This window comes from Manacus candei, unplaced genomic scaffold, assembly GCF_025592945.1.
Source record: "Manacus candei isolate 608988 ecotype Guabito, Panama unplaced genomic scaffold, ASM2559294v1 h1tg000076l, whole genome shotgun sequence".
Taxonomy (NCBI): Eukaryota; Metazoa; Chordata; class Aves; order Passeriformes; family Pipridae; genus Manacus; species Manacus candei.
Window position 1 is genome coordinate 7,061,246 of NW_026138124.1, and position 18,987 is coordinate 7,080,232.

General features: G+C 52.5%; 2 protein-coding genes across 5 annotated transcripts in view; one reads left to right on the forward strand and one right to left on the reverse strand.

Moving 5' to 3' along the window:
• The window catches only part of SMG6 (SMG6 nonsense mediated mRNA decay factor), a 108,780-nt gene extending 92,281 nt beyond the window's left edge, over positions 1-16,499 (reverse strand). For 2 of the 4 annotated variants that reach the window (XM_051809778.1, XM_051809776.1), the window contains exons 1-8: positions 16,376-16,499; positions 13,820-15,581; positions 11,673-11,865; positions 10,856-10,966; positions 10,034-10,140; positions 8,880-8,958; positions 8,056-8,166; positions 7,203-7,415 (exon numbers count right to left, since the gene is read on the reverse strand). In XM_051809778.1, the coding sequence (XP_051665738.1) occupies positions 7,203-7,415; positions 8,056-8,166; positions 8,880-8,958; positions 10,034-10,140; positions 10,856-10,966; positions 11,673-11,865; positions 13,820-15,581; positions 16,376-16,466 (2,667 nt within the window). In that variant the 5' untranslated portion in view covers positions 16,467-16,499. Of the gene's footprint in view, positions 1-7,202; positions 7,416-8,055; positions 8,167-8,879; positions 8,959-10,033; positions 10,141-10,855; positions 10,967-11,672; positions 11,866-13,819; positions 15,582-15,991; positions 16,033-16,375 lie in introns of those variants that run through there. The other 2 variants (XM_051809779.1, XM_051809780.1) reach the window with 2 other exon arrangements.
• Positions 16,500-16,534: 35 nt separating this feature from the next.
• On the forward strand, positions 16,535-18,762 carry SRR (serine racemase). The gene is made up of 7 exons (XM_051809807.1): positions 16,535-16,739; positions 16,976-17,111; positions 17,311-17,414; positions 17,486-17,605; positions 17,715-17,789; positions 17,997-18,206; positions 18,476-18,762. The coding sequence occupies exons 1-7, from the start codon at positions 16,560-16,562 to the stop codon at positions 18,671-18,673; spliced, it is 1,023 nt and encodes a 340-aa protein (XP_051665767.1). The 5' UTR covers positions 16,535-16,559; the 3' UTR covers positions 18,674-18,762.
• The last annotated feature ends 225 nt before the right edge of the window (positions 18,763-18,987 follow it).

An 18,987-nucleotide genomic window follows, 5' to 3' on the forward strand; every position in this document is an offset into this window, starting at 1 on the left:
AGCAGAGGGATAGAGCAGAGCCACTCACACAGGCACAGCTCATTGATGTCCTTCTAGTGTTCCCACCTCTGATCCACCACAATATTTCCACACATATTAGCACCAGATGCCTGTTGCCAGAAGGGGAACATGCCAGTGTCTCTCCCGTTCAGGCAACATTAGTCCCTGACTTGTTCTTCACAGTTAAATAAAACCACCAACGTGGTCTAAAAAGAAAAGGGGGGAAAAAAAAATCAACATCAACTTCTGGAAACTCTTACCAATAGCTCAGCCTTCACTTTCTGGGTAGTGACAAAAGGTCAAGTTGTGCTGTAAAGCAACATGTGGGTTCTACACGACATGAGTGCACAGGCTGAACTGGGGACCAGGCTCCATGAGCTCTGCCAAGCTGTGGGAGCTGTGGTGGAGCAGCACTGAGCATCCACGGAAGATCACGAGCCCAGGCCAAGTGGAACTGCATTTCTGGTTGGATTGCTAACACAGGAACTGCAGCTGAGAAGGTTTTTATCAGCAATTTCAAGTAAAAAACAGTTTATATAAAAAAGAAAATTAAGTGCAAGCAGGGATGGTGCACAACTGGCAGGCAAAAAAAGCCAGTGCTGAGCTGCATGGCTGAGTGTCACGTCTCAAACCCAGCGAGGCCAGGAGTGTGGTTTTGGTGTTTAACCAGTTTCAACTGCAGCCTGGCACTCTTTTACTTCCTCCCCAGAGAAGTCTTCTCACTGCTGGGGGAAAGAAACCAACCTCACCATGCGAAACAAAACGGCTAGAGTAAAAATAAAGCCTCAAGGTGGTTTGGTGACCGAGGTCATACTAGTAGGTGGAGGGGTTGCAGGCAGGGGAAAGCACTCAGAAGTACTCATGCTGCCAACCAAGAAAAGGAGGCAGGGCAGAGAATTAATGTGAGTCCAGCAGTAAAGAGGCTGGGAAGTCTCCTTCACAAGCCACCAGCTCCCCCATGCTCAAAAAAGTTTGTAAACTGTTTCCTAAATACAAATGAAAAAAAAAAACCAGACCCAGTCCTGACCTCTACAAATGAGTAACCAAACCTAACTGTTTCCTGCAACCTCGTGGTGGGGAGGAAAATGAGGGCAGGACAGAGGGAACTCCACGTTTCTCCCTCTCAAGTCCTGCTTTGGGCACAAAGATCAAGGATGCAACAGCTCTTGCTGTTGTCTCATGTGGGTATTGGAAAAAGGACAGAAACACAGAAGGGCAGCCCTTAGCTGACTGCTAGTCCCTGGCATTCCCACCACAAAAAGCTCCTCTGCTTGTTTTGTGCTGCAGGGGAGGCTCATCAGGGGCTGGCAGCACTGCAGAGGTGTGGATCAAACACAGCTACAAGCAGGCTGGAGGGGAAGCACAGCCATCCCCTGACAGCAAGGACAGACCATAATGCAACAGACCACAGAGGAGATCACTCACATCAAATACTAGAGAGCATCTAACCATAGAGGGGACAAACTTCCTGACTTAACACAAGCCACCCTCCTGTGACAAGGTGCCAATGGCAGCCTGACCCAAGGCCTTGCTCTAAGACCTTGTATGCATCCCACTGCCCTATGTGGTGACAAAAAAACAAGGGGACACTCCTTTGTGTGTCTCCTCCCTTTGGGGACACACCTACCCCACCGCTCTGGTGGGGCTCAGATGTTTAACCGATGTGAGAACGGCTTCAGCAGGCAGCACACAGGACATGGCCAGGCATGGGCTAGTGGTTCCCATTCCCTCCACTCTCTGCATAGGCACATGGTTTTGGGTTGAAAATCCCCTGGAAGTATGCAAGAGTTGGCACAGGACATCAAGTGCAGCCTGCAGGGTACTTTTTTGGGGAGTTGTGCCCCAGCAGTGGGGAGAAGGCAGCACACCCCCACTTTCACTCTGCCCAGCTAAACCACAGGCCCAGCTGCCTGGGCTCATTTTCCAGATCAGAGGCTCCTAAAAAAAGGATCATTCCAAGGACTCTGCCCACCTGACACCATGGAGGTAGCAAACGAGGGAGCTCTGTACTCCATCCAGCAAAGATTATTCATAAGAGCCTGTACAGAAAAGATCAATCTTTCACAGTCCTGAGGAAAACCACCCAGCCATGCTGGTTGTGAGGAGATATGCTCCCACCAGCCTGGCAGGGACACACCAAAAATAATGAGTTCCCCGAGCAGCCTCTTATCCCTGCATCTATGGAAGAACAACCATCATTAGAGCAATACATCATTTCCACTTTTGCCTGTCACTTACCTCTAGTCATGTGTAATGGAAAAGAGCTACCAGGTGAGGGAAGAGCTGAGAGTAGAGGGAGCAGCTCTCAGAAACAGGGGTGTCTCTGGGGTATATTTGCATGAGCAAAGCTGGGCCATGCTCAGAGACACCTAGTTCACACCACAACAGCCTTTTAAAAAGCCAGACACTCCCAGGGAGCAGAGGCAGAGACACCAAGGCAACCCCAACTCTGAACACAGGTTACTACTGCTCCCATGTGTGACTGGTCCAAGCAAAGGACAGGCTGACAGAGCAGAATGGCCAAGAAACCCCCACCAAAACTGCTACCAGACTAAAGTGAGGTTTTATCCCACTGCACTCACTCCAGAGGCAAAGCCCAAGAAACAGCTCCACCAGATGAAAAATTGCATGTACTGAAACCAGGTAGGACAAGGAGTTGTCTCAGTCACCCAAGTGGCTGCTGCCCAAGAGGAACAAGCACACAGAGTAGGAACAACCAACATCACCAAGGGAAAAAGGATGTGAAACATGCAGGAACTGAACAGCACAGTGACCCTTTTCACTAAGGACAAATGTCCTCTGCTGACTAAGCAAAGTCCCGAGGACTTGCCAGTGCTCTTGGATGCACAGGCATTCCCAAAATTGCCTTCTCCAGTCTTGAACTGTGACTGGGCTGCAAAAGTATAAGTGGATGCAGAACCAAGAAATACAGAAGGTGAGAGATGTCTCACCTCGTAAAGAAACAAATCACAGGAAGTTGTGAAGATAGCCCCAACCACGCACTGCTGGACACGTTTCCAGTTAGCTGAATCCTGTCTTAGAGGGAAGAAAGCAGGACAACTCTCAAAACCTCCACTGCTTTGAGAAGATAGTGCCTACATCCAGCTGCACATAGCCATTTCTCTGTGTGTTTGGCAATCACCTGATTTTCTAGGACTTGGGAGATGGAAGGAGATGAAGGGGTCCACAAGAGACCAGCACTACTCATCTGAAAGAAAATACAAACAAGCATCCAGAGATACACACTGCCCACAGCTCCAACATCACCACTGACTCCTGGTACCCGCACCCACTACCAGCACAGAGGGACACCTGAATGTGTAACAAGCTTCCAAGACAAACACAGTAGGAAGCAAAGAAGAAATACAAAAGTAAGAAACTATATTCAGGCTATTAAGAGAACTTTAACCTCTTTTTGTTGTGTTTTTGGGTTGGGTTTTCTTTGGTAGACCTCCTGGTGGTATTTACTGCTCACTTGTGGAAACCCTGGTGCACTGTCCACACTCCCTGCTGCTGAAAAGGAAGGCTGTGTTAAAGGAATGGAAGATAAAACCTGCTCTGAACTCCAGAGTTAATGATTCCGCCCCAATTTCTCTGCTACTGCAAAGGGGCTGTTGCTCCCAGCAACCAGGCAAATGCAACACCTCTGTGCCTGACCAGGAGGCTGGAGGAAAATGGGAATGTTCCTGCAGCTGACACACAGGGCTGTGACAGCAGATGGACTCAGGTCTTTGTTTTCCCGAGAGCTTTTTGGGTGGCACCACCAAACTTTTGATAATTCTACAAGACTGACCTCTCACAAAGAGGCTAAGAGACTTAATTCTTTAATGATGCTGAAGTATTCAGACATCTGGAGAGAAGTATTATTCAATTAGTGTCCTGCCAAGGGAAAACCTCTCTTACCTAATCTTAGCTGCAGCTATGGAGCATCTTTATTAGTGCCTGCATGCTGCGTGGTAACACAAGGAAGTGTCTACTGCAGAGCACAGGCAGCAGGCAGCAGCAATTGTGAGAACCTTAACTCAGCATTTCCTGACAGGAGTGATTAAAATCTCAAACTCAGTGTAATATTAACACTTTCTCAAGAGACTGACAGCCCGTTTGCCCTGTTTACTTTACCAATTCACAGTCTGCACAGCAAGCTGCAGATGGTACTATCAGATTTAAGATGAATGTAGACCCACGGCAAATGAAACCAGTGGCAGAGAAGAACCGGCAGAGACTCAGTCCTTCAGCTCACCTTGCACTGCCCAGCTGTTTTTAAAAAACCAACACAACTGTTCACTGGTTCAGCATCCCTTCTTGCATTTCTTATTCGAACTGCACACAAAGTGACCAGATATCGTCAGGTAAGGGGTCAGCCTGGGCCCTCCAGCCCCTGCACACCTAGAAACACGCAACGTACAGCGAGACCACAGAGAACAGCCGTTCACACAACGAAACCCCAAAAGGCTGCAGGCAAAACAGACAAAACCCTGAGCACCAAACAGCCAGGCTGCAACCCAAACACTTCCTCAGCTTACTCTGAAACTGTCCCATGCCCTCTGTGCCAACAGTGCCAAATTCATTCACAGGGGAAGGGGCCAAACGGAGATTTACACCCCTCGGTGCAGACAGGTGGTATGTTCTTTCAGTTCTGCATCTTCCTAGAAAATATGATGTAGCTGTGAAAAAAGCAGCTATGCCAAGCCTGTACCTAAACACACAGTGCAAGGCAAACTGCCAGCCCTGCACTCCACCTTCCCTTGTCCCAGCAACGGCTGCAGCACGAGCTGCCCTTGTGCACACTTGGCATCCCATATTAGTAACTCCAGTCTGTGGGCTCCTAACCCTGAAATAAAGCAATGTTTGTGCCTTTGTATAGGGCTGCATAAGGAGAAATAAAGTCAGAAATGAGAAGAGATGTGTAAGCATGTGCTGACGGGGACATCACGCACATCAGCAGGTCCTGGGAGAGTAATTGTGCAGCATCTCCCTGCCAAGTGTGTCACGTCACAGGACTGGCACCTCATCACCTGCGCAATGAACAAAGCGACTACTGAGGGCAGAGAACATCCCAATTCAATTTCTCATCACCTGTAAAACAGCCAGCATCCTCACAGTCACCTTTGGCTGGGTTTGAAGGAACAGCTTTCCATGTGAAGGGTGCAAGCAGCCTCTCTCCCACACTTCTGCCCAGTACACATCCAGAGCTGTTAGGGTCTATACTTGCAATGTTTTATCTGCTTCTGGAATCTGAACTGTAAAATCCCCTTCTCTGGCCCAGAAACAGCTGCCATAAGACTGATGCCTGCAGAGCTACCTGCAGAGCACAGCTGTCAGGGCAAACAAAACAACACAGCTTTCCTCAGCCTTTTAAAGGGCTAAAGCTGGCAAGGAAGGGACCGATGACAGATTTAGACTCATTTCCCCAAAATGACACACAGGCGCTGGCACACATCCCCTGGGAGCAGAGCTGTTCCCTTCCGCCCGGCCGGGGATGTGGGGCAGAGGTGCTGCCAGGATGAGGGCTGCTGCCTGCCCCGGCCAGGCAGGGCCCTTCCGAGGCCAAACAGTGCCACACAGCGGCAGCTCACGGCTGCTCGGCTCCAAAACACAAGGATGCTGCAAGGAAGAGGCTAAGAAGGAAGGAGTCCAGAGCTTCCACAAGAGTTGTTTGTCTTTATCCAGCCCCAAAGCTGCACAGCTCAGGAGCTCTGGCAGCCACACAGATTTAAGGTTTCCTTTCCACACGGTTATTTTTGGTGACATGGCCATGCCACAGCCCCAAAAGCAGTTGTGTCAACTCGGGTGCTGCCCCACAGCAGGCACAGGCAGCCTGAGTATAAATACCTTGGCTGCCAAAACCATCAGTGCCCAAACCCAGGCCCTCAGCTCCCCTGCCCTTTGTCATTACATTTCTGATCGTGTTGCCTCTCCATGAGGCTCGTGCTTTGCACAAACCAGTGTTTCAAACAGAGGGAGAAATCAAGGCTAATGGTAACAATCACACAAATCTGTAAAGACATTGCCATTGACCTGCACTTGAAAGCACAGCCCCCCTTGGCTGCACTACAAACAAGACATCAGTGCCCCCCACTTCACAAGCTGCTACACTACCTGAGAGCACTGGAAAAGAGAAACCCTCAGTGCCTCAAAAACACTCACAGCATCTCATGTCAAAGCACCTTCATCAATGATTGATGGAGAGGCTAAAGCTTGGCATGTTCCTTTCAATGATGCTGAGGAAGCAAAGGTCTCCAGAAGAGAAGCTGAAAAGAGGGAAAACAGGGCAGGAACATCTGAACATCTGAACATCTGAAAAATGCTGCAGCAATGTGCCAAAGCTTATCTTTCAAAGCTCCAAGACTTCAGTTCCACCCAGCTGAAGTCACAAACTTGTTATAAAAGCACAATCGTATCTGAGAAGCTCTGGGCCCCGCAGGGTGCAGGGAAGGTCTTCCCAGTTCTCCTAAACTCACATCCTTAACAGCCATTTTAGGACAGGCAGCCCAGAGCTCCCTGGCACGTTCCCTTGCGAGTCTCATGTGCCAGAGCAGCGCAAGGATTCCTGGAGGATGAGCTCCCAACCACCACTGCCTTCGCCCACATTCCTGGGCCTGACAAACAGAGTTCACTTGGGCTCCTCCTGCAAGGTACAGCTGGACAGGCTCACAGGAGACACCGTTAGACAATTATAATTTTAATTCTTGCAAAAGGAAGGCGCTGGTCTGGCCTCTCACCGGAGCAAGTAATGCAAATATAACACCTACAGTGGAAACTGAAACCATGGTTTTCACATTCCCAGTGCAAGCCTCCAATCATCTGGCACTGGGACAAGTGACCCACTTCCAGAACAAGCCTCAGAACTTCCAGGGTCACTGTTAACCCTGGTCTCCAGCACCTGACCTCACTTCCCACCAGGAACCTCACCCAAGTTAGAGCCCTCAGCAGAGGCATTTTACAGCATCTTCTGTTTGTGCCTCTCCTGTTCACATCAGCCACGCCAGCACACGCTGCCAAGAAATGGATGGTAACAACATGCCTTAAACACGAGAGGCACGAGGTCACCAGCTCCTCAGCCTGACCCAGGCACAGCTCCCATAGGGAAAGCCAAAACACTGGAAAATTTAGCAACAGGAAAGCAAAACAGATCCAGTGTCATTCCGCTGCATTCCAAACACATGACACCAAAGCCGACCGCCGCCTCCTGCAGTACTCACGTCGCTGGGGCTGAGGTTCCCAAGACCATTGTCCTGCTCAGAATCCCTGCCGGACTCGTGGCCCTGGGAGGAGCGGGGGTGGGAGGGATGGATCCAGATCTCCAGCCGCGTGGCATCATCTCCAACTTGTCGCAGTGTAGACTTCTTGCCCTTCCCCCGGCGGCTGGGGCTCACATCCAGCACCTGGTGTTTCCTCTGCTCCATCTGCTCAGACTGGGAACACGGGACAGATTCAGATCACCCAGGGATCAAAGTTCAGGGAAAGTATATATTTATATGGATAAATCAGCCCTTCTCCCCGCTTCAGAACCTCAGTAACTCACAAGTCCAGAATTTGGTTCTGACTCTACAGGACTGTGCAGGTGAGAGGTTTTCAACTCCAACTGTCCTGGGACAAGAAAAGTTGTGTCCAGTCCCAGGTGTGTGGCAGCCAATGTGCTGTATTTGGGGTGACTCCCTGAGGCACAAAGGGACTGCAGCCTCTCTTGCCCACTCCCACAGGTGTAGGGTACCTATGGAATAAGGCAATTATCCTGCTGCACACCAAGGCCATGCTGCAAACTACAGCAACCTACAACCCTTGCTGAGCTTGGCTAAATTACAGTTTGTGACCCAGAAATAAGAGATTCAGCTGCCCAAACAACCCCAAAAGAACCTGAGGAGAGGCAAAAAGAACTTCATCATTCTGAAGGCTGTCTCTCTCACCTGACTCTCAACATGGAATTTCTTAAAAGTAGGTAATGAGTGACTCCGAGTCCAAAAGACACCATCACTCTCCTCTTTCCATGCTCTTCAGCAGAGAACAGTTAGTACTGGCAAGTGCAGCATCCCACAGCCCAGCTCCAAGACTCACCTTGCGTTTTGTCTCCTCAAACAGACTCATGAGGCTCTCCTTGGCTGTGAGGATGGGGTTGCTGGCAGCCAGGCTACGCATGTAATAGTAGACAGCATCCAGCTTCCTCCTCTGCAAAAACACAACCAGGCTCAGACCTGCCACTCATTCTTGGATATTCGGAGCTAGGCTCCCACGTGCTTCTCCCTCCCTGCCCCTCAACACAGCCCAAAGGTCTTTGATGTGTCAGAAACGTTCTTCCCAGCCATGAAGGAAATGTGCTTCTGAACCCTGCAGTTCTGAACTGCTCTGCTTTAAACCAGCATCTCCAAGTGTTGTGAATGGGGAGATCCCTACCAGCTTCTGTGTCCCAGCATGATGCTTCCATTATCTGCTGTCATATCTGCTTTTGAAGTTTTCCTGCATGGCTGGAGTAGCCAGCACAACTGGAACCCAAGGAAGTCATGTGTAGGTGTTGCTTAGACCAGTGCCCACAGGCTCAGTGAAGGCATGGCAAACAAAACCAGCACCCTGACAGATGGCTTAGAGCACAAAAATCTCATGCAAAAAGTGGGTTGTGTTTAAAGTTTAAAACATTTGCATTCCCAACAGCCCACAGAACAGTTCCTAAAATGCCTGAGGGAGTAGTGTGTATCTGACAAAGCTGCCTGAAGCCACGGCAGCTGGAATCCACACAGCCCATCCACCACCAGCTTTCTTCTTTTAAAAAAAACAAAACATCTGAGCACTGCCCTAAACAATGCCTTTCTCCACCAGATGGAATCTCACAGCCATCCCAGAGGCTCTCCCTATGTCTGCACACCCTTGCATGATGGGATTCTTACCGTGTAGATGGCCAGAAGCGCCAGCTGGTTGTACGGGCGGCCGTTTTTGGGAGCAATTTGCTGAGCCTTCAGGTACCAGCTGCAGAAGGGAAGTGCCAGAGAGAAAGGGTTACTGAAAGGACATCAGGCTGCCTCCCTTGCTGTTCAGTGTGGGCAGTCCTGTAGGGAACAGACCCTTTCCACAAGTGCCCTCTGCCTGCAGGAGAGTGCACCGGCAGCAAGCTGTGCCCGGTCTGGAGAGGGATGGGGCACAGGACAAGAAGGGGCAGATCCAGTTGCAGAAGGAAACACCTTTGGCTCAGCCCAAAGACCAGTGTTTAGCCAGATAAGAAGCATTTGCCCTGTACAGCCCCACATAGAGCATAGGCTGTTCAGGGAATGCTTCTCTCTCAGCCTCTTTTAGCTCCATGACAGCTGGGACCAAACCCTCCACACTCCTTAGCTGGTTCCCCTTACTTTTAAGATATTTAATCATCCCAAGAGAAGAGGACCTGTTCAGTGGCAGTCCATTCATCCCTTCAGTCTTCTATTTTCCCTCTCCAGCTTATACCATGCCACAGGGATCCATCAACACTGTGCAGACATACCATGAATTCTCTGTGCTCCTCCCAGCCTCCCTATCAGCACAGTTCACAATGTCCACAGACCCCATACTGAGCAGCTTTCCTTGCACTGTTCTCCAAACCTCCACAGACTTCAGGGCTCCATCCCACATGCTGGGCACACTTGTTCCCTGTCCCCTCAGTCTTTGCTCCAGAAATAAAACACCAGTGACAGGAAGCAATAAGTGCCAGAACATATGGATGCTTCTGGGATCCTCTCCCACATGAAAAGTCACCAGAAAATACAATGGTCACTCTGCCAGTCTCAGCAGCCTAAACCCTCCCTGCTGCAGGATCAGCACAGGACAACTTCCAACACCAGATGATGACTGGGTCTGGTGGCTTGTTCTCTGGAATAGCAAAACAATCTCAGCTACAACTTTCAGCTTCACAGGACTGCGATACAAGAGAGGAGTGGAAAGACTTTAAAAGGAGAGGAAAGACTTCTTTGGCTAGAGGTGAGTTCAAGGATGAAATGAGACCCATCCCTCGTAGCCAGAGGCAGAGCTGTGCTCTGTGCTGCCGTGAAGAACATGGTACCTGTGTTCCTACCTGCGTGCCTTGCCGTAGTTCGCCGTGTCGTTCGCTTGTTCTCTGTACCGGCATATGTCCCCTTGGCAAATCATGCACCTCTGGGCACTGATCAGGGCGTACTTCACCTGCAAAGGAGCACTCACGTGGGACCTGCACTGCCCTGGCTCACCTGCACACCCAGCAAGCACACAGGGACTGTGCAGAGCCAAGAGGAGGTCAGTGACACACCGAAGGTCTCACGGAAGGGCAGCAGAATGAAATCACAGGGTTCCATGGCACTGGTTCAGCATTTGCAGGGGCAAGTCAATCCCTAAACACCTCCTCTCTTACAAGAATGTCCCACCTCTCTCCAGAAGGGAGTTGTTCAGTCCATGACCAATTTGAGGCCAGCTGTTAAATAAACACATCGCTCTGGGAATGGAGTTGGACTAAAATATCCTTTCCCAGCTGTCCCTCGCACCTGCACTCACAGCTCAGGGCAACATGGCAGGGAGGCAGCACAACTGCCAGCTTTCCTTGTTCATTATTCTGGATCCCAGACAGAAATAAGAGATGTTCAATACCTAAGGAAAAATCAGGGTGCCCTTGGACACTTCTTTCCCTTTATTGACCCTGGTCACAGAGCTGGTACAAAACAAGTTCTTTGCAAAGAAAGATAAAAAAATGTTAAAGCACCAGAGTTGGTTCAACAAGTTCTCCAGCAGCTGAAAAAGACTCCCTGCAAACAAACTGACTCTGTCTGGAGTACAGCTGCCTGTCTCTCAGCAAGGGCAGCACACTGAGTTCAGCATCTTGCAGAGGATCACCAGGATGAGAAGTTCCAGGTGGAAGCCAACCTACCATTTTCCGGAGAGGCTTACTGCGGATGGCCATCCCATCCATGTAGTCCTCTAGCTTGAACTGGTAGGACACCTGCAGCTTTTGGAGTAGGCCATCAAAAAAAGAAGAGCCCTGCAAAACACACATATACTTGTATGTTATAATCTTGCTGATGACAAGCATAAAATCACCATACCATCCCTGCCATGTGCAAGAAAGGAGGTCCCTCTCCTGAGGTCTGGGCTGTTTCTCTTCAGAACACAACAAGGACGTTGGGGGATCTCCAGCCTCAGAGATTTTCAAGACTGAGCTATGCAAAATCAAGACTGACCTGGTCTACTGTTTGCTGAGTCCTGCTTTGAGCAGGAGGGTGGACTAAAGGCCTCCAGCTGTCCCTTCCCACCACCCTAATTTTATAGAACACATCCTCTTGGGGCTGTCAACCTACCTAGTACAAAGAATAAACTGAGCTGCACAGTTTAACAGAATGACTTTTAAGCAAATTCGATAAAGATGGCACAAACATCTCCAGGAATGCTTCTGTTTATTTACACTTCAGGGTATTTGTTTCATTTTAGTTTAAATTAATTTCTAATTAACACAAAGTACACCAGAACAAGCCCGATTTAAATTATAATAAATATTCACCTGGACATGCACCTGCCACACTTAACCATAACCTGTCTGAGCATTCTCCTTGGACAAGGATGACCTAAGGCACATGGAGGTATAAAGAGGATCAAGAAGACTAGTTGCCCCATTACACCATCCCATTCTAAACACCAGTCAATCCCACCCAAAGTTTTAGTGGAATCTGAGGATGTTTCTCCCTTCTTACCTCATCCAGAAGCAGGAGCAGCTTGTTCCGAATTTCTTGGGCATTTACCCCCTGAGGGTCCTTGAGGAGCTGCCGGAATTTCTCGATCACCTGGTAAAATGCATTCTTCCACAGCAACTGGTCCACGTTCTGAGTATCGGAGAACTCGATATCCATCAGGATGCACCGCTCGTAGAGCTGCAGCATCTCCACCCTGCAGCAAAACACAACCAGTTGTCAATGCAACAGCAACTGCCCGGGCTCCAGCTGCCAGGAAACACGTGCTGAACCACCTGCTGCTCACGTCCAGCAGGCATGAGCTGTCAGCAGCACTATGGCAAATCATTGCTTCCACACCCATCCCAAAGGGAGACAGGAGCTGCTGCGCTCCAACACCCTTTCTTCTCCAAGGGGGTAAGTCCAAAAGGACCATCTCCCTTGTACATGTGAATCAGAATGGATCAGGTTTAGGAAAGAGCAAGGAGTTTTGCTATAGTCCTGCTACTGGAAACAGCAAGGCATAAGTGTCTCCTGATACCAACACAGTGGACACACGTGCTGCCAGGCTCTGCTCCTTCTGAGCACAAAGTCTGGGCCAGGAACAAACACACAAAGAACCAGGGGGCAACAGAGGTCTTGCCATTAAAATGATCCCCATCTCCCTCCCTTCTATCCAACTGAAACACAGATCACACTTCCTCAAAAATGGACAAGTTGGGAACATCACATCCAAAGGAAATAAAGCCTCAGAGTCCCAGAAATCTCACTACCTAGAGCCCTGCCTAGATGCTGGAGTAGAATTCCTCCCCCAAATTTAATAAGATAGTTGCAGGCTAGAAACAGCTCTGCAATATGTGGGACAAGTTTATGGTGAAGGAGATCCTCAGCTCTTCCTGCCTTGGCAGCCTTATTCCTTATAATGCTTCGAGTCCTACAGAAAACAGTACAACAGTAAAGGTGGCAAAGCCTGGAAGAGCCTGACAGGGTAAGAGAAGGATGCCTGGCAGGTTCCTGTTGAAAGCACAGAGCGAGGTTCTGCTACCCAACCCCATGCAGTCCCCAAACCCTGCACACATGCACCTGGACAGCACAAACACCAAGAGAACTGGACATTTCTGCAGCTGGATTTCGGATAAGAACCCACACACAGCTCCACAACAGGCTGGCAGTACACACTCAGACACAGGCAGGGGACAAGGGACGCCACCAGCAGGGACAGGGCCAACCATGCTGATGCTCCCAGGGCAAGGTGGGCTTCCACAGGCCACAGCAGCGCTGCACAGTGTTTTCTCTCCCTCTGGACAACAGCTCCAGGTGACCTCAGCACCTTGAGGAAGACCTGAAACCTCCAGTGCTGCTTCAAACACAGACATATCCCACCCTGTGGTCTACAGTGCAAGTCCCCAAAACACAGAACAAGCCCTGAAACGAGCTCACCTGCTAGATCTGCTGCCAGTCAGCTCTGAAAATAATAAGTCTCTAGAGAAGCCCTGGAGACACAGAGGTCACAAGCAAACGTGAAAGATGCCAAGTAGAAACTTGCTACGGCCATGTTAACTACCCCCCAGAGCACCAGTGTCACTTCTCTCTCACTAGCCTGGCATCACCAGGCTACTTCCACTGGAGCATCAGTGTTGAGAGGCATCAAGAGCAAAACTACACAGCATTTGAAAGGCACTGCCATTGTCATACAGCACCAGAAACCCACAAAATGTTTCCTGAGCACACCCTGAAGCCCACAACATGATCCTGACAGCGGATAACCAAGGACAGGTGAGAAAGCAGAAGTCTGACAGCAAACACCGAGAGCACTTGAGAGCACTGAAACTGAGAAATCAGCTCCAGCAAGAAAAAGAAGAACCCCAAATCTGCAGCAGGTGCTTGTCCTGCTCCTCTGTGTCTCTGCAACACCAGAAAGGCATCCACCAAGCAGAATAAGCCATGGTTTAGTTCCCAGCTCAGGTAAATGACATCCTCACTCACAGTTTCCTACGCCCACACACCACTGGTACACAAACAGACTCAGCACATCAAAAAACAGCAATCCTCTGTCCCATCTCCCAGTCTCTGAGACAGACCCTCAGGATACCACATCCCCAAGGAGACACCATTCCCTGCTATTCCACCCCGGAAAGGACTCGGTCTCACACTCCTTCTCGAGCACAAACCTCAGCTGGGCCATCTTCTCCAGTCCCTCGGGGCTGATGCGGTCTCTGGAAAGGAGGTTGCTGAGCTGCTGCTCCTGGTTCCCAGCCTCACGCAGGAGTTTGCTGAGCTCCTGCTGCTGCATGTTCCTCATCTGCTGCTCCATCTCGGGGCTCAGAGCAGTGGGGGGGAGTGGGCCACACAGGTACTGCCCCGCCTGGCCGGGGTACCCAGGGTAATAGGCTCCTGGGTACACGCCATTGGTTGGACCCATGGGATACTGCAGGGAATACCCGCCATATGGATACTGGGGGCCTTGGTTGGAGGCCCGAGGGTAATAGTAGGGGTTGTCAGAGTTTTGGAATTTATAGTAGGAGGACTGGGCCTGCCGGGCTTCCCCCCAGGAGGTGGGGCTCACTTCATCGTCTGTGTCTAGGAAGTGGAGCTGGGCAGTCTGGCTCTTCAGGGCGGGTTTTTGGTCCGGGTTGTTTGGGTCCCACAGCCTGCGAGCGGTGCCACCTCGGCCCCGGCTCCGGGAGCCTTTGCTGCCAGCCCCGCCGAGCAGGAGCCTGGGCCCAGGGTGACTGGTTTCGGGGGCACCCGTGGTGCTGGCAGACAGGTCCGTGTTGGCAGGCAGGAAGAGAATACCACGGCCCCTCCCTTGGGGCTCCCTGCTCTGGCTCCTTGGTTCCAAAGTCTCTGAGTCTTTGCAACTAGCAAATGCCTTCAGGGACTTTTTTTTATCTGTGTCTGTCAGACTGACATCCCTGTTCATGGTCCTGCTGTCAAATGTGACTCGAAAGGGTCCCTTCGCTTCCCTGCCGTTGCTGCTCCATTCGCTCTCACTCCTGGAACCTCGACTCTGCTCCGAATGCTTCTTCCTGTCCGAATTCCTGCTGGAGACGTATGCTTCTGCCTCATCGAACCTGTCATCGTCCAAGGAGTCAGTGGAGGACACAGAGAGCTGCTTCCTAGGACGTATTCTCTCCCTGGCACGCTCCTGGCGCCTCTCCACCCCATCCACGAGCAGGGCTCCGTCTATGCTGTTGCTGCTTCCAGCTGAGCTCGTGCTGCAGGTGCGGTACCGGCTCCGGCGCTTGTCCGTGCGGGAATATCGCTTGGTAGAGCCCAGCTTCCCCTGCATCCCCTCATCGCCCCTCCTTGTCCTGTCGCTTCGCTCTGCTCGTCTTCCTTTATCTCCCCTGGAGGCTTTCACTCCTTCCCCCGCCTGGCTCCCCTCTCTATCCTCCTTGCTTGGTTTAATTTTCCTGTTATTGTCTTTTCCAGCGCCTTTCTCAGTCTCTTCATCCCTCTCGAGTTTCAGCTGCTCCATCTTGCCGGTGGCTTCCTCGGCCGCCGACCGCAGGGACGGTTCTTTAGCAGCCGAATGCAGGCGCTTCCCAGGCTGGTAGATCTGCTGGTCCGGTTTCTTGGTTCTCCTGGGGGTCTTGGAACACCACTCATCCACAGTGGGCTGCTTGGACAAGCTCTCCTGGCTCTGCAGGCCACCTTTGGTCTCTGTCTCTTCCCTTTCCTGAGAAGGGCCATTCTGCCTGGGGCCGTCGCTTTTGCCGAAATCCTCCACGGCTGGAGCCCCTGCTCTCACAGAGTCCCCAGCACTCTCCTCCTTGCCCTCCTCAGCTCTGCTCCTCTCCTTCTCTGATGCCTCATGCTTTAATGGCACCAGTTTGCTCCTCAATCTGGAGAGGCCAGGCTTGTAAATCTCCTGGTCTGGGCGCCTGTTGTCCTTGCGGTGTCTCGGCTCCTTCACCTCCTTCATGTTTTCTGGGGGAAAACATTTGACAGAAGAAAGTTATTCCCATCACAAACGAGCCAGGCACCAAAGAATACTGCGACAAATATTTTAGGAGAAATATTAAGTAAAGGCAAAGAGCCTGCCATCCTCAGGGCAGGTCTAAGAGAACTGAGCTGAAAACCTGTGTAAAGGCTTACAGAAAATCACAGAGTAAGAGCAGAAAGTGAGAAACTCTAACAAAGTCGACCAAATCCTTGGCCTGATTCATTTACAAAACACATCCTGCAATAGGTTTTTCCTCAAAGCACCGACAAGGGACAGATAAAGACAACACAAGACGTGAGCACGTGTACACAAGGAGTAAAGTTTTATCATAAAGGTTCAGCAGCAGCTGGTGCAGGGGCCGGCGTCCCCAGCAGCCCCCGCTCTGCCAACTGACCGCTTGAGCTAAAGACGCGTTTCCCCTCTTGGTTACATCCTGGTAACGTTTCTCTCCTCCTCCCTCAACCGTATTTACACAAAAACTCGTTAGGGAGCCCAGCCCGGAGCGCGCACGGTTAAACGATCCCCCGAAGCCGGGCTGTTCCCCGCTGCACTCCCTCAACTTTCCTCGCTACCAGTAACTCGCAGCGGAACCTCCGCCGGTACCGGAGGATCGGCCCCGGGGGTCCCCGTCGGGCCGGGACCGACCGGCCGCTGAGCGCTCCCACCCGGGACACCCCCGCGTCCGCTCCGACCCCAACCCCAACCGCAGCGAGGGGCCGGTGAGGAGGGGAGGGGAAGGCCGGCCGCGGCTCTCAGGTGCCCCCCGTGCGCCGCTCACCTCTGCCGCCGCCGGCGGCGCGGGCCTGCGCCGCCACCATGTCCCGCAGCTCGGCGGCCGAGACGCGGACGCGCTCCAGCCCCTCCGCCATCTTGGCTGCGCCGGGGCGGGCGGGCGCGGGACGGCGGCCGCGCAGGGACAAACCGCCGCCGCCGCGGCCACGCGCAGGCGCGCGCACACGCACATGGCCGCGCTCGAGGCCGCGGGGCCGCGCGCGGGGCTGGCAGAGGTGCGGGCCGCGGAGCGGCGGCTGCGGGGCCGCGTCCACCGCACCCCGCTGCTCACCTGCGCGGGGCTGGAGCGCATGGCAGGCCGGAGGCTGCTCTTCAAGTGCGAGCTGTTCCAGAGGACCGGCTCCTTCAAGGTGCGTAGCGCTGCAAGTCCCCCGGGGGCGAAGGTCGCTTCTTGCGCTGGGGAACTCGCCGTGCGGCGGTACCCACCTGCCCTCCAAGCAGATGTGGCTCCTGACATCCTGCACGGGGCCTGAAGTGCTGCCTTAGGGCAGAGGGAAGGCTGCAAAGAGGAGATGCCCCACTTGCCCGCTCAGCCCAGCGCACCAGCTCCAGGGCAGCGACACAGAGCCCTGTGCTCTCCTTCCAGATCCGCGGCGCCCTGAACGCCGTGAGGAGCCTCGTGGAGGAAAGCGAGCGCACAGGAGGAGAGCTGCCCTGCGCCGTCGTGACACACAGCAGTGGGAACCACGGGCAGGCGCTTGCCTGTGCTGCCCAGGCAGAAGGTAACATGCACCTCCCGACCTCCAGCCCCACACCAGCGCTGAGTAGGCAGGCAGAGGGCCCAGCGTAAATGCAGAGGCAGCCTCCCTTGGAGAAGAGAGATCCCACTTCCTGAACGTGTGCAGGAGCTAGCATAGGCAAGGCATGGCCTGCTCCTGCAGTGCTCAGTGGCTGTTGGATTTGCCTCCTTTCATCACACAGGGATCCCTGCCTACATCGTGGTGCCCCGGACAGCCCCGCAGTGTAAGCAAGCTGCCATCCGTGCCTACGGTGCTACGTTGGTGCCATGTGAGCCTAGCGATGAGGTAAGGCACAGGGGAGACTAGCCAGGGACATGGCACAGCCTGAGAGGTGACCCATCTGTGCTTTCCCTTAGTCTAGAGCAGAAACAGCAGCCCGTGTAGTGCAGGAGACAGGAGGAGTCATGGTGCACCCCAACCAGGAGCCAGCAGTGATCGCAGGTCAAGGCACAATAGGCCTGGAGGTGCTGGAGCAGGTGAGAGAAATACAGAGCCCAGCCCTGGGCTCTGCTCCTCCTAGACAGGGGCACAAGCAAAAAGGGGGACACAATGTGTCAGAAGCACTCACACTTCCTTTGTGCACAGGCACCTGAAGTAAATGCAGTGGTGGTTCCTGTCGGAGGTGGAGGAATGGTTGCAGGAATAGCAGTTGCCATCAAGGTAGGCAACAACTCATTTGGGCAGCAGTGGCTGCACCTCCTTCTGGGAAGGGCAGGGCTCCCAAGGCAGGCAACAGCTTTTAACTTTGGAGAGACCCTGGTGTGAAAATCAGTGGGTGCCTGGGGTCCCTGCCCAGTCCTGCACTCACTGGGACAGCAGACAGGCAAATACCAGTGTCAACCAAGTGGCTCCTCCTTCTCTCCCCAGGCTTTGAGACCAGATGTGAAGGTGTTTGCTGCTGAGCCAAGCAACGTGGATGACTGTTACCAGTCCAAGGTAAGAGGGGAGCTGACCCCCAATGTCCACCCGCGGGATACCATCGCAGATGCCGTTAAAACCAGCATTGGACCAAACACGTGGCCCATCATCAGGGATTTGGTTGATGATGTCCTGACAGTCTCAGAGGAAGAAATCAAGGTAAAGGCTCCCAGTTCCCTTCTCACAGTAGCTGCCAGCAGGCAGCTGCCTCCATTCCCACTCTGCCCCTCTGCTCCCACCCTAACACACTCCCAGGACAGCACAGGCCCCTGCTCACCACCACAGCTGTCTGACACCTACGCTGTCTCCAGCTGGAAAGGGCTCTCCCTTCCCAGGGCTCTGCAGGGATGTGCTCACGCAGTGCCCTCCCAGCCCTGGAGCAGCTTGTCCCGGCTGCTGGGCTGACAGCTGCTGCTCTGGCCCCACAGCGAGCCACACAGCTGGTGTGGGAAAGGATGAAGCTGCTGATTGAGCCAACAGCAGGAGTAGGACTGGCGGCCGTGCTTTCGGAGAAGTTCCAGGCAGTCCCCCAGGACGTGGAGAATGTTTGCGTCGTGCTGTGCGGGGGAAACGTGGACCTGAGATCCCTGACTTGGCTCACAGACCTCTCTGGGAAAGCAGAATGAGTACAGAGCAGTGTCTCAAGCAGTGGAATCCTCACTCTGAATTTGTACAGTGGCTTGCATGCTACTAAAAACAAATGAACAACCCTGAACATTTGGTAATTTTTGTGGAGGGATAAGGGAAGCTGGCATTGATCTCTGAGGGGGGCCTGGAAACAAAGGACTGCCTGTTCCCCCCTTCCCAGCTGCCCTGTTCTGGGACAGGCCTCCAGAGACCTGCACTCAGTCACCCTCCCCAGCTGCTACTCAGCTTTTCTTTCTCAGCATCACAGGAACTGGCAGCAAATTTCTGTCCTTTGTACAGCAAAATCCCTGTA